General features: G+C 42.1%; 2 protein-coding genes across 2 annotated transcripts in view; one reads left to right on the plus strand and one right to left on the minus strand.

The window, feature by feature from the left end:
* man2b1 (mannosidase, alpha, class 2B, member 1) overlaps positions 1–9,622 on the minus strand; it is a 21,165-nt gene extending 11,543 nt beyond the window's left edge. The window contains exons 1-9 of the mRNA XM_034130010.1: positions 9,501–9,622; positions 8,818–8,920; positions 6,117–6,290; positions 4,425–4,618; positions 3,924–4,056; positions 3,695–3,840; positions 2,797–2,996; positions 1,091–1,211; positions 593–671 (exon numbers count right to left, since the gene is read on the minus strand). Coding sequence (XP_033985901.1) covers positions 593–671; positions 1,091–1,211; positions 2,797–2,996; positions 3,695–3,840; positions 3,924–4,056; positions 4,425–4,618; positions 6,117–6,290; positions 8,818–8,920; positions 9,501–9,614 — 1,264 coding nt within the window. The 5' untranslated portion in view covers positions 9,615–9,622. The remainder of the gene's footprint in view (positions 1–592; positions 672–1,090; positions 1,212–2,796; positions 2,997–3,694; positions 3,841–3,923; positions 4,057–4,424; positions 4,619–6,116; positions 6,291–8,817; positions 8,921–9,500) is intronic.
* Positions 1–14,160, plus strand: part of LOC117482071 (B-cell receptor CD22-like) — a 1,109,798-nt gene that overhangs the window by 428,923 nt on the left and 666,715 nt on the right. The gene's annotated exons all lie outside the window — the stretch shown is intronic.

A 14,160-nucleotide genomic window follows, 5' to 3' on the forward strand; every position in this document is an offset into this window, starting at 1 on the left:
TCTATTTCACTTCCTGTTTCAAAAGTGCTGATTTGGGGTATAAAGCTTTAAAAAGGAGGGGTCTGAGCTCATGCGGGACCCGGCAGCTACTGTCTAAACTAAATGCTGCCGTGATGAAACGCCATATCATGGATTATCAAGGATTATTTCTGAAACAGTATGGAGCTCAAAGGCTTTCTCTCTTGCCGGTTATACCACAAGGTGAGTTCCTTTTTATTTCCTGCTTCTTCACACACATGCTCTCCAGTACAGGTTAGCTCTGAGTGTTAGCGATGCTAATCTAAACACCGACCATATTACGTCCAAAACAGTCGGGCATTGTTTCTGATAGCAACGTTTCTGATAGGGCCGTGGGTCCACATTTCAGATATTACGTCATATCGGACGCAAATCTGGATCAGCTCCGTTGTAGCCCCGTTTTTAGAGATTTGGGTACGGAGGAAAAGAGAGAGGGTTTTATTTTCTGACGCTGCGTGAGTTCCCTGACACACCAGGGACACATATTTATGTATAAAAGACATCAAAAAGTGCATTTTGCATGATAGGTCCCCTTTAATGTTTTACATTAAGAAATAATAAAACAGGGTCTCACTCAGGGTCTGGCTGTCCCCCTCCCCAAACGGGCCCTTCCTGGAGTCCGGACCCCCGAGCACCTCCAGCTGGTTACACGTCTGAAACACACAAAGACACACACTTATAAAGTACTGTATGTCAACATGTAAGACCCTACTGTACAGATCCTGAGCTATAATGAGAGATACCGTAATCCCATTTATTGTTCAAGTATAATAAATAATAGTATGCTCTTACGTGACGGCACAGCGACCAGAACATAAAGGGTCCGACTCACCAAGACCCTCCTGCTCGTGCTTCTTCAAATGTGAAAACTTCTATTAAATGCACGAAACCTAAAGTAATCGTAAAGCTCTATTCTGAATACTTTGAGGTTTTTATTGTGCTTTCTAAGCTTCACTTTCACCATTCGGAGATGTAGACATTTGCATGATGTCTAAATGAAACTTTTTTTAATGAGAATGTGTTAATATTGCTTTTAATTTCAATACAAATGAATGAATGAACCCCTCTCTACCTGCAGGTTGCTGTTGCTGATCCTCTCGTATCGTTTCAGCGCCGGGCGGCTGGTGAAGTATCCGGTCCAGAAGTCGTGAGCGGCGTCAGCGTACGGGAAGAAATCATCCGTCTTCAGAGCCCTGGGGTGAAAAGACGACGTGAGATCACTCTTTGATTAAAGTGGACCTATCATGCTATATTTGAATAATATAGTGTAGGACCAATTTTGTTTTCAAAATACCAAACAGATCATGCATTTTAGCCATGCCTCATTTTGCTCAATTTGACAATTTCTAGCTCTGGGCTGATTCAGTGAGAACAGCACCACCTACAGGCCTGGCATATGTACTACAGCGTCTCCAGCGCTTTCGAACGGCAATGGCCGTGGTTGTCTCCTCCTGATTGGTGGAGTTGGCCCAATAGCCGTAGCGCCACCGTCCTGACGTCAGGACAGTGTTCAAATCTGGATCAGTTTTTGTCAGATCCGTTGCAGCCCCTTTTTTAGAGATTTGGGTATGGAGGAAAATAGAGAGGGTCGTGTTTTCTGACACTTGGTGAGATCCCTGGAACACCGGGGACACATATTCATGTAGAAAAGACGTACAAAAGTGCATTTTGCATGATAGGTCCCCTTTAAAACATAATAGTCTTATACTCTGATTGCCTTTTACTCTGTTGTTCAATTGTATGTGTATTCTTGTATGTGTTTAACAGAGACATATGTTAAGGATTTACATTTCAGGATGGCAAAGGAAGTAAAAGGGGGATTTGCAAATGGTTAAGGACGAGGGGGGTTAAATGGTTTAATGGTGGGGATGTTTAGATCATGTCTAATGGCACATTTCCACTACAGGGCCTCGCACGGCTTAGTACGGTATAGTTAGGCCTTGGTAGGCCAGGCTCACTTTATGCTGCGTCTCCATTACAGTTTAGGAACTGGGGCAGTAACTATAGTAACACAGTGTAGGCGGAGCCGTGACGTCACCTTCAGAGAACCCCAGAAAAACAACACAGCCGTTAGCTGTTAGCACTCAGAGCTCACAGCTCCTCATATCTGTTCAGAAACTAGACAGAAGTTAAACAAGTACAAACCACAGACTGCCTGTGTCATGGTGAATACAGTCGCTGCTTTATTTATGTCTGTGTAGGCCGTTGTTGTGAGTGTGGACGGTCAGAGCATATATTGCGTTAGCTTAGCCAATCTCCATCTAGAAAACACGCATTTTAAAAGGTTTTTCTCCTGCCGTCTGTCTGCAGACTTGACAAAGCATTAATTCATGGTTTTTACTAACCGGTATCAGTATGTTGTTACTTCGGCATCATTTTGAAACGTGTATTACAATTAAATCACAGTCAAATATGTCCATCTTGTTGTAGTTGCCAGCGATTCTCTCTCTAGTGTAGCATACTCAGCCCGGTTGTTGGCCCGGAAAGAACCTGGATTTTGGAGAGCCAGAAAACTGTGAAAAAGTACCCGCTAGCCGGAACTACGCCAAGTGGAAACACAACCAAAAACAGGCCGGGCACGGCACACTTAAACCGCGCTGTAGTGGAAATGCGCCATAAGAGAATTTAAGGGTGGGACTAGTTGGCTATTCTCTCTACTATATAGCGTTTCTGTAAACTGTGTTCTGAGTGCAGAACTTCTCTATCCTCTGAGGATGAAGCTGCTCTGTTCCTGCACACCATTTCTACTCCAGAAAGCAGATTTAAGGAGCACGTTACCAGGTGCTGTTGGCTCGGTGCAGCTCCTGCAGGTAGCATGACGGCGTGGAGTAAAGCACGTTGACCTTCCCTCCGTTCGCCTGCTCAGCGTTCACGTAGCGGATCAGCTTGTCCAGGTTCTTGTACCACAGGTTGGCGTTCTCGTACTGGAAGTCTGAGCCCATGGTCATGATGATGTGGTTCGTCTTATACACCATAGACTGAGGGGGGAGAACGGCAACATTATACATTTTTACTTTAATCCAAAGCGTCTTCCAATAAGAGATTAGTTTATACGTGTACTAGAATGTTTACAAGAAAAACGTTTCAAAGAAAAGGGAAAGCAAAGATATCAAACCGTCAAAGGGACTAATCTACAGAATAGTTTTATAAAGGAAATTAAAGATTAGATATATTTATTAGTACAACAAATAATATGACATGATTCACAATAAAACTGAGGCTAATTTAATGAAAATTGTACAAAAATAATAATGTAAAAAAGGGTAATAAGATCAAGGTTTGTCCGAAAGCTCTGAAAAGTTCACCTAACGTAACGTCCACACGGCAGCGTCGCGTGCTTCAACGGAGACGCTTCCCCTTCCCTTTGAATGGGGTGACGTCACGCTTTGCCGAACTGCATTGTGGTTCCGTCAAACCGCGTGCTTGTGTGTCCGGGCGGGAGATTAATGTGATTGGTTGTTGGTCGCGCGCCAGACACGCCCACCGGCAAGCTTCGCCGCGACGGAACCGTGTGGACGTACCGTAATGCGGAAATGCCTTAAAGCTGCAGTACCTCTAATGGCCAGCAGGCGGTCAGATCTTATGGAAGTCTATGAAAAGATGTCGCTAGTCCTCACCTGATTTATGACCTCAGTAATGGTTTAAAACAACTGTCAAATGAAGTGATGTTTCTGACCTGACTGTTGGCGATGGCGACGAAGCGGTTCACCACGTCGTCCACGTTGTAGTCCTCCAGCTCAGGGTCGTCTCTGATTGGTGGATCGTCACAGGACTGATCCCAGCAGAAGCCGGTCGGGGGGTTGTACCCGTTGGGAAGGATCCCTACAGGGGGGAGAAAGGTGAGATTAACCGAAAGTGACACACTGAGTAACCCCCAAACGGAAAAATATGAAATGCTGTGTTACCGGTGAAGAGGTCGGCCATGGGGGGGGTGAGGCTCTCGGAGGCCCTCCACAGAAGCTCCTGCTCCTTAGTGCCCATCCTCTGAGATCTGTCCTGGTAGTCCAGACGCCCGAAGAAGAAGCCGTCATACCCCATCTGACACACACACACACACACACACACACACACACACACACACACACACACACACACACACACACACACACACACACACACACACACACACACACACACACACACACACACACACACACACACACACACACACACACACACACACACACACACACACACACACACACACACACACACACACACACACACACACACACACACACACACACACACACACACACACACACACACACACACACACACACACACACACACACACACACACACACACACACACACACACACACACACACACACACTGCTGAAATGCTACCTATCATACCTTTCAACATGTATCCTGATTTCATGGCAGCATTCAGATGATGTACCTGAGCGAACATGGAGGCGTGTTCCCGGGCGTGTCCGAAGGGGTCGATGTGCCAGGCGACCCGGGGGCGACCGCAGAGACCGAAGGTTTCGTTGAGGAAGCGAAGCCCCAAGGTCATCTGGTCGATGACGGAGCTGTAGTGGGTCGTGGCTTCATCGCTCATACACCAGCCGCCGTTCACAAACTCCAGACGCCCTGAAGGAGGAGGAGAGGATAAGAAATGTTGTTCTTACTGTAGAATCTGTTTTATATCATCATGAGTTTCAAGCCATGCTAGTGAGTTATTCATTTAGTTTACTGGAAAGAAGCCCATCTAGAGGTGGGAAGTAGTGGAGTACAAATATTTTGTTACTGTACTTAAGTACATCTTTCTGGCATCAGTACTTTACTCCACTACTTATTTTTCTGACCACTTTTTACTTTGACTTCTTACATGTTGAACCCAAATACCTGTACTTTCTACTTCTTACATGTTGAACACAAATACCTGTACTTTCTACTTCTTACATGTTGAACACAAATACCTGTACTTTCTACTTCTTACATTTTGAACACAAATACCTGTACTTTCTACTTCTTACATGTTGAACACAAATACCTGTACTTTCTACTTCTTACATGTTGAACCCAAATACCTGTACTTTCTACTTCTTACATGTTGAACACAAATACCTGTACTTTCTACTTCTTACATTTTGAACCCAAATACCTGTACTTTCTACTTCTCACATGTTGAACACAAATACCTGTACTTTCTACTTCTTACATGTTGAACACAAATACCTGTACTTTCTACTTCTTACATGTTGAACCCAAATACCTGTACTTTCTACTTCTTAGATGTTGAACACAAATACCTGTACTTTCTACTTCTTACATTTTGAACCCAAATACCTGTACTTTCTACTTCTTACATGTTGAACACAAATACCTGTACTTTCTACTTCTTACATGTTGAACACAAATACCTGTACTTTCTACTTCTTACATGTTGAACACAAATACCTGTACTTTCTACTTCTTACATGTTGAACACAAATACCTGTACTTTCTACTTCTTACATGTTGAACCCAAATACCTGTACTTTCTACTTCTCACATGTTGAACCCAAATACCTGTACTTTCTACTTCTCACATGTTGAACACAAATACCTGTACTTTCTACTTCTCACATTTTCCAAACAGGCTGGTTCCTTTAGTTTGAATGTGTGTTTGGTGGCGTGATCATTATTATTTAGAGTCATTGCGTGCCTATTGATTTGAACACGATGCGTGTATCCATCATTTCCTGGTCTTCTCTTAAGAAGAGGGCAGCCAGGTATATATTGCACAGTTATTACGGCTTTTATATATATATTGAACATATTGCACATAATTTGTATTTCACAACAAGGGGTATTTTATAGTCTGTGTGCGTGTGTGTGTGTGTGTGTGTGTGTGTGTGTGTGTGTGTGTGTGTGTGTGTGTGTGTGTGTGTGTGTGTGTGTGTGTGTGTGTGTGTGTGTGTGTGTGTGTGTGTGTGTGTGTGTGTGTGTGTGTGTGTGGTTATATAGTCTGAGTGCTGCGGGAAGGAAGGAGCTTATCTCTCTGCGAGCAGCAGCCTACAGTCTGTAATGTTGTGAGTGTTACATCAGGGCAGGGATTGTGAATATGAAGCCAGTCTTTCAGAGCAAATGTAAATGTTGTTCTCACCTTCCTCCACCAGCTGCTTCACGGTCTGCTGCATGCTGGAGCTCTGCTGCCTCCACCAGCGGTAGAAAAAGGCCGTCTCCACATAGATGAACCTCCGATCGGGGTTCTTCAGCAGCTGGTCCACCACCGAGTCCAGGATGTACTGCACCCCCGCATGCTGGATGTCGTTACGGTCTACACACACACACACACAAACAGAATAGGTGGAGGGAAAACAGACATTTTTGTAAAATAATAACAACGGAAGAAAAAAAAGCACCTCCCTTAATGTGTTGTTTTGTTCACAACTCAAAGATATTAAGTAACGTCTCTCTAGAGGAGAAACCAGAACATTGTATTGTCTTAAAGGGGACCTATCATGCAAATTGCACTTTTTGATGTCTTGTATAAAGATGTGTCCCCGGTGTGTCGGGGAACTCACGCAGCGTCAGAAAATAAAACCCTCTCTCTTTTCCTCCGTACCCAAATCTCTAAAAACGTGGGAACAACGGAGCTGATCCAGATTTGCGTCCGATATGACGTAATATCTGAAATGTGGACCCACGGGCCTATCAGAAACGTTGCTATCAGAAACAATGGCCGACTATTTTGGACGTAATATGGTCTGTGTTTACATTAGCATCGCTAACACTCAGAGCTAACCTGTACTGGAGAGCATGTGTGTGAAGAAGCAGGAAATAAAAAGGAACTCACCTTGTGGTATAACCGGCAAGAGAGAAAGCCTTTGAGCTCCATACTGTTTCAGAAACAATCCTTGATAATCCATGATATGGCGTTTCATCACGGCAGCATTTAGTTTAGACAGTAGCTGCCGGGTCCCGCATGAGCTCAGACCCCTCCTTTTTAAAGCTTTATACCCCAAATCAGAACTTTTGAAACAGGAAGTGAAATAGAGGGATATGAGGCATGGCTAGAATGATCTGTTTGGTATTTTGAGCAAAACACTTCAGAGACATGTTTTTTATATATTTTTATATATCTGAGACCTATGCTATTGCCTAAAAATAGCATGATAGGTGACCTTTAATATTTACATTTAAGGAGCTGGAATGTATATCAAATTAGACTTTTAAAAAGAAATTACCAATCCAATTAGTAATGGGAAAGTTGGCAACAACGTGATTCATATTTGCAGACATTAATTGTGAAATAATGATAATTAAGAGTGATAGAAGAATAATAGAATAGGGAGGGATGAAACCCTCTTTAATGGTCACACATGCAGAGCACACAGCACACACAGTGAAATTTGGCCTCTGCTTTTAACCCATCCTAGTACAAGGAGTCTAGTACTAGGAGCAGTGGGCAGCTATTGTACAGCGCCCGGGGAGCAATGGGAGTGGGGGGGAAGGGGGGTGTCCGGTGCCTTGCTCAAGGGCACCACGGCAGGGCAGGAGGTGAACTGGGACCTCTCCAAGTAGAAGTCCACACTCCATATTTAGGTCTGGTCGGGGACTTGAACCAGCGACCCTACGGCTCCCAGTCCAAGCCCCTACTGACTGAGCCACTGCCGGACACAAAGTAATAATGATAATTAAGAGTGATACCCAACATATGTGTAACTTTGTACCTCGTCTCATTTAAAGCCCTCAGCCTTTTACAGGTGTTTTATAGCAGCTCTCAGGTGATCAGATGAGAAACGGCGTGTTGGAAATGATTCCTTCAGCATCTCGAGGACATTTAGAGTCCTGTCACATGACTTCAATGCTCTGTGTTTCCACTCACACTGATTAAAACACTTTTATAGTTTCAGGGTCGTTCAGGTTTCTTGTCTCAGACTTCCAGCATCACGTATGTTTTTATAGTGAGAGAGACTGTGTGCTCAATGAAGGTGAAAATCATCTGTCCGTCACCTGAGTGTGCTGTAACAGACATCATCTGCACTTTGTGTATATATATCGTGTGTGTGTGTGTGTGTGTGTGTGTGTGTATGAATCTCAATTTGCATCCATTACTAGAGTGTAACAACAGGGTTTTGAATTAAAAGGTTAATTTGTATTTAACAATTACTAAAATGTTGTGTTTCCTAATTTAGTTTTGGTCATGAAAGCTTCTCCACACATTCTTGACCTCAACCTTTAAATAGGTACCTGTAATGTTTTTTTATTTTTATGTGTTTGCACCCCTGTGAGACTCTGAAACGTCTCATGTCAGTTTCTACGTTAAAGTGGACCTATCATGCTATATTTGAAACATATATTGTAGGGCCATACCTATATAAAACATGTCTGTGAAGTTTTTTTTTCAAAATACCAAACAGACCATGCATTTTAGCCATGCCTCATTTGCTCTTTTCCAGCCCTGTTTTTGCAAGGGCTGATTCTGTGAGAAGTCTTCTTCGCTGCTTTTGTGGCAGACTACAGCGCCACGTACAGGCCTGGCATATGTACTACAGCGTCTCCAGCGCTTTCGAGCGGCAATGGCCGTGGCCCAACCCCCCATTCCCCTGATAGGTGGAGAGTTGCCCATATAGGCGGAGCTCCCTGTTTCTGACGTCAGAACAATTTCAAATCTGTATCAGATCCGTTGCAGCCCCGTTTTTAGAGATTTGGGTATGGAGGAAAAGAGAGAGGGTTGTGTTTTCTGACACTTGGTGAGTTCCCTGGAACACCGGAGACACATATTCATGTATAAAAGACGTACAAAAGTGCATTTTGCATGATAGGTCCCCTTTAAGTTGTGATCCCAGCGTGTCACTGACCTCCGTAGAAGTACTGGTCCACGGTCTTCAGCCAGCCCACGTCATCGTGTGTGTGAGGGACCAGGTGCACGTTCAGCATGTCCGGCTGTGTGGCATGACAGGACTACACACACACACACACACACTAATAAACACTAACACACACTGAGGACGGACACATCTACTGCACTGCTCTATTGTTAGGGAAGGCACACAGTAAGTAGAGACATCCTATTAATACATTTAGAGGACAAATAGTTCCTCTTTCTGTTTTTATTCTTAATATAAATTCAGTTCCTCAAACAAACGGACATTAGTGATGGGAAAATAAGAACATAAGAAACATTGTTGAGTACAATAAAGGAATATGATTTATATAAAGTAACTAAAGATATTCAATACATGTACTGGAGTAAAAGAAACCTCTGTAGTGGAGTAGAAGTACCATGTAGCATAAATGGAAATACTCAAGTAAAGTACAAGTACTTCAAAATTGTGCAATTTAATGAATATAAAACTGAGCCTAATATTACTTTTTTATGGTTAATTTCAAATTGGTGATTTTTGGACCCTGAGCCCCTAACCCAAGAATGCGAATGAGTGGAAGTGAAAGCTGCAGGAAGTGCTCATCTTTAGGGAACTTAAAAAGTAAGAGATATAAAATAATAATTAAAAAAACAAGCACAAAAGGAAACATGGCTGACCTCATATCCGCAGGTTGGAGACTTTCCTGTTTCTGGTCCAAGAGGAAAAGGTAAAGCTCCAGAGAAGGAGAAGAAGGAGAGGAGAGCAGCCAGCTGCAGACATCTGGCCGCCATGTTGAGAAATGAACCGCAAATCATGTGACATCTGTTTATCTGAACTGGAGTCACATGACAAGACTTCCGCGAGGGAACAGGGAGTTGTGTTCCCTGAGCTGAGACTGTAAGGCACGACCGATGACGGGAAAGAACAGTAACATTGAGGGAAATTAGGATTATCGGTACTATTTAATGAGTTACTACATCTACAAAAAAAGTACATGTTGTTGGAGTGGTTACTGAGGAATTTCTGCCAATAAAAACCCAACAAATATTTAATTGTTAAATGATCAAATCAATTCAAAGTTTTTTTTATCAAGCCCAATATCACAAAACACGTTTGCCTCAGTGAGCTTTACAGAATAATACACATAGATGGTAGTGTAAAATGAAGTTAATATTACAATAAACTATTTAAAAAAAACATGGTAGAACGTGAACTACAATTAAAGTATTAAAAAAAGGATAAAAATACAACAAAAAGACAGTAAAAACAATAAAATACCATAACATGTGGGACTCAGGAGGGCGCACCTAGGGAAATCTATAACCAGCTCTAAGTAAAGGCTTTATTAAAAGTCTTCAACGAGCTCTTAAAATGTTGGACACTGTCCAGTTATATGCTTATGATTGCAGAATCCATTTTCAACTTTTGGACAAAAATAATTTACGAAACAATGTATTTTGAAACAAGAATATCAGGGTTAAAAACTATGTAGTAGACAATAGAAAATGTAAATTGGACGACAGACTTTACATTTCTGAACTTTTAAATTATGATCAAAACGACATGCTCGAGAATTGTATACAAGTTGGATTGATGTTGTTTTTCTATGTTTAAAATATAAATGGGGAAAAGGAAAGTCCTCTCACAAGTGAAATGATGTTGTTCTTGGGTGAAAGGCATTTCCTTTTTTCATTCAATTTAAAAGGTTAAATATTATGGGAGGCTGTGGCGCAGTGGACTAGAGCGTTAGTGTTCGGATCAGGGGAGCACAGGTTCAAACCCCACTGCAGTCAGCATGTCGTTGTGTCCCTGAGACACTTCACCCCAAATTGCTCCTGTGGGGATTGCCCACAGTATTGAGTATGTAAGTTGCTTTGGATAAAAGCGTCTAACAAGTAACATGTCATGTAAATGTATTAAAGAAACGTATAAGGAACTGCAGATTCACGCAAACATATACCACGACTTCAACTTCCTGCTTATCAAAGGCAGTATTTATCCGTGGTAAAATTGTTATGTTTCACGATATAAAACATCCTCAGACTGCAGCTTCAGGATCAGTTTATTGCGAGGCCAAGAAGGGAAGAACTCATCTTGGAAAAAGCCACACTGAAGACGATTACAACATATTCTACAGTCACGTTAATATACGGAAGCACACAGAGTAAACAGATGGAGACAATGCTACGAGAGAAAACTTTACAGACCAGCATTTCAGTTTATGAAACAGACATACAGCTTTTCAAATAATGCACTTCATGGCAAAAAACAACTTTGGATTTGACCTGTTGGAGAAAATCAGGTTGGCAAATTCACAAAATACTGGCCCGATTATAATCAAACTTGGTGAAAGGGTGAAGCAAAGAAAGCAACCATTGCATTTTAAAGCGGCTAGCTACATGTATTATTTGTCCTTTATGGGAACCGCCCTTTTGGTTTCAGCCTAATATTTAAACAATGCCCTTCGAAAATGTTTCACAATGTAAAAAATAAGATTCTACGTAGCTGTGTTTTTGTGTCTTTGGAGTTGCAATAGTTGATCATTGGTTTTAATTGCTCACACAGTGCCTCGGTGAAGTGATCACAATCAGATAATTTAAAAAACAATTAGGAAATAAGATGCTATCCCATAATGTAAGAACATCTGGCTACAGTATGGCATCCATTCAGATGAAAGGCACTTATCGTGTTATAATTAGCGCCACAGCCTCATGCTACTATCAAACAGAAACAGTGGTAGTTCATTCAAATGTTCTTGTTATGATATTGTTCCTTTTATCCATCACTCATCTGATGTCATTTCATGCATGTGAACAGTTTAAAGATGGAGCATGCCAAGACTGAAAGGATATACGGTGATAATAACATTTGATTTGATTGGTTTTAAGCGGATATGAGACAATAATAGGATTTGGAAGCTTGTAAAGTACACGTGATAATTCCCCACTCAAAACCTTATGAACAGTTACAGTAGTAGAGTTTGAACCTTCCTCAATTGGTCACCAAATGATAGACATGTTGTGCAGCTTAGTGAGATAGCATAGTAGTGACAACCATGGGAATGATAGTACTGAACCATATACTGAATATTAGTAATACATGGGCACAGACAAAGGAACAGGAAATGCCAAACACATGATATTAAACCGAGAATGACAACCTGCAATGTGAAGGTAGTGTTGAAGGAATGGTTTGGGGAATTTACTCTAAATGTATTTACCAATCGAACATCATGCTGTATTGCAGAAGACTTTAAAGTAGAGATTGAGACCCTTAACTCAGTAGAAAAATGTTTACAGAGGTATTAAAACCATACTTGCCAACCTTGAGACCTCAGAAATCGGGAGAAATTAAAAACCACCGCGCCGGGGAGGGGGGGGGGGGGGGTTGCTAGTGGATCGCCGGAGCTGTTAGAACTGTTAGCACCGGAGCCTCGCAGCGGGGAAACTGACTTTTAAAGATGAAAAGAACATCTACACATGCTTGTAGTTGTAAGTGCAATGCCTTGCTGCCTGTAGCACCATCCTTGATGAGGACCAGGAAAGGAGTGAGCAGAGGGTAGAGTTGTCCATTCTTGTTCTGTGACTATCTTCCTCACCATGCTGAACACCCTCTCAGACTTTCAGTTGCGCGCGCTACTAAAGGGATGCGCTACCATGGAAACCAAATAATGGTGTAGCTGTATTGAAGTCCTCAGTGGAAACAGTCGTGAGTAAATCTGATTTTGTCAGAAATCGGGAGAAATGCGGGAGAAATATGACCCCGGGAGGAAACCGGGAGAGGGCAGTGAAATCGGGAGTCTCCCGCGAAAATCGGGAGGGTTGGCAAGTATGATTAAAACCAATACCAGGTCAGGTCAATTTTCTCATAGACTTCGATGCAATCTGATCTCTTTTTGCACCCAGAGGAGATTAGAACAAATTCAGGTTTAAGGCATTTCAACAATGGCTTTAATTGTTTTAGACCCGTATGTCCCAGAACAACAGAATCCAGCTACCAACGTCTCCAAAGCTCACTTACTGGTTTGTTAAATCCCTACGCAAACGAAACAGTAACATTTAGATTTTGTAACCTTTAATGCCGATTGTAAAGGGGTAAACATTTTCTCATCGAGGAAAACTATTGCTTTATTCATGATTTTGTACTCTGGAGATGAAGGCATGAACCAAAGATAAATATATCTGCTACTATATGAGTGAGGTTTCTCATGTCGCCTGGCAGAGATACAGAAACATCTTGTATTCAAGTAGTCGCAGGTACTTAATATTCAGCCTGTCAAAAAAAGTCCTTCTGGTATTCGTATGTACACAAAAAGTCCCATAAATAAATGTATTTACAACAAATTTGAAGCTTATAGAAAACAATGAAACACACAAATGGGCGTGAATACTTCTTAGTGTCTTTGAGTTGTTGTTCATACCACAGAAATGTTGTCAAACACATTTTGGTGTGTTGATTGGCAAACAAATTAAAGGTCCCCTATTATACTGTTTGTCATCAATATATCACAGGTCTCAGATATATCCAGAGCCTCTCTCTGATTGGCTGAAACACCAAACAGATCATTGCAGCATTACCCATAATCCCCTCTGTTTCAGCCCTGTTTCCAAAGTGCTGATTCTCTGTCTGTTACTTTAGATGAAAATAAGGAGCCCCTCCCCACGCCCCTCTGAGAGAGATTTGGTTACAAAGAACTCAATGGTGCTCTAGGAGGAGATTCAGGTGATAAGGTGGGGGGGGGTTACCTTGGTTGCTGATTGGCTAATGGTTACACAAGACAAGACATCGTTATGACATCATAAAGTGGCCAAAATCTGATCAGCTCATTTTCAGACAGGTTTTTATAAAAATGGATCAGGAGAAAAAGAGAGAGAATCTTTGTTCCTGAAACTTTCAGAGTCTCTCTGAGGGGACACATGTTGATGTAGAAGAGACATGAAGAAGAGGGGACACATGTTGATGAAGAAGAGACATGAAGAAGAGGGGACACATGTTGATGTAGAAGAGACATGAAGAAGAGGGGACACATGTTGATGTAGAAGAGACATGAAGAAGAGGGGACACATGTTGATGTAGAGGAGACATGAAGAAGAGGGGACACATGTTGATGTAGAAGAGACATGAAGAAGAGGGGACACATGTTGATGAAGAAGAGACATGAAGAAGAGGGGACACATGTTGATGTAGAAGAGACATGAAGAAGAGGGGACACATGTTGATGTAGAAGAGACATGAAGAAGAGGGGACACATGTTGATGTAGAGGAGACATGAAGAAGAGGGGACACATGTTGATGTAGAAGAGACATGAAGAAGAGGGGACACATGTTGATGAAGAA

This window comes from Trematomus bernacchii, unplaced genomic scaffold (assembly GCF_902827165.1).
Source record: "Trematomus bernacchii unplaced genomic scaffold, fTreBer1.1, whole genome shotgun sequence".
NCBI lineage: Eukaryota > Metazoa > Chordata > Actinopteri > Perciformes > Nototheniidae > Trematomus > Trematomus bernacchii.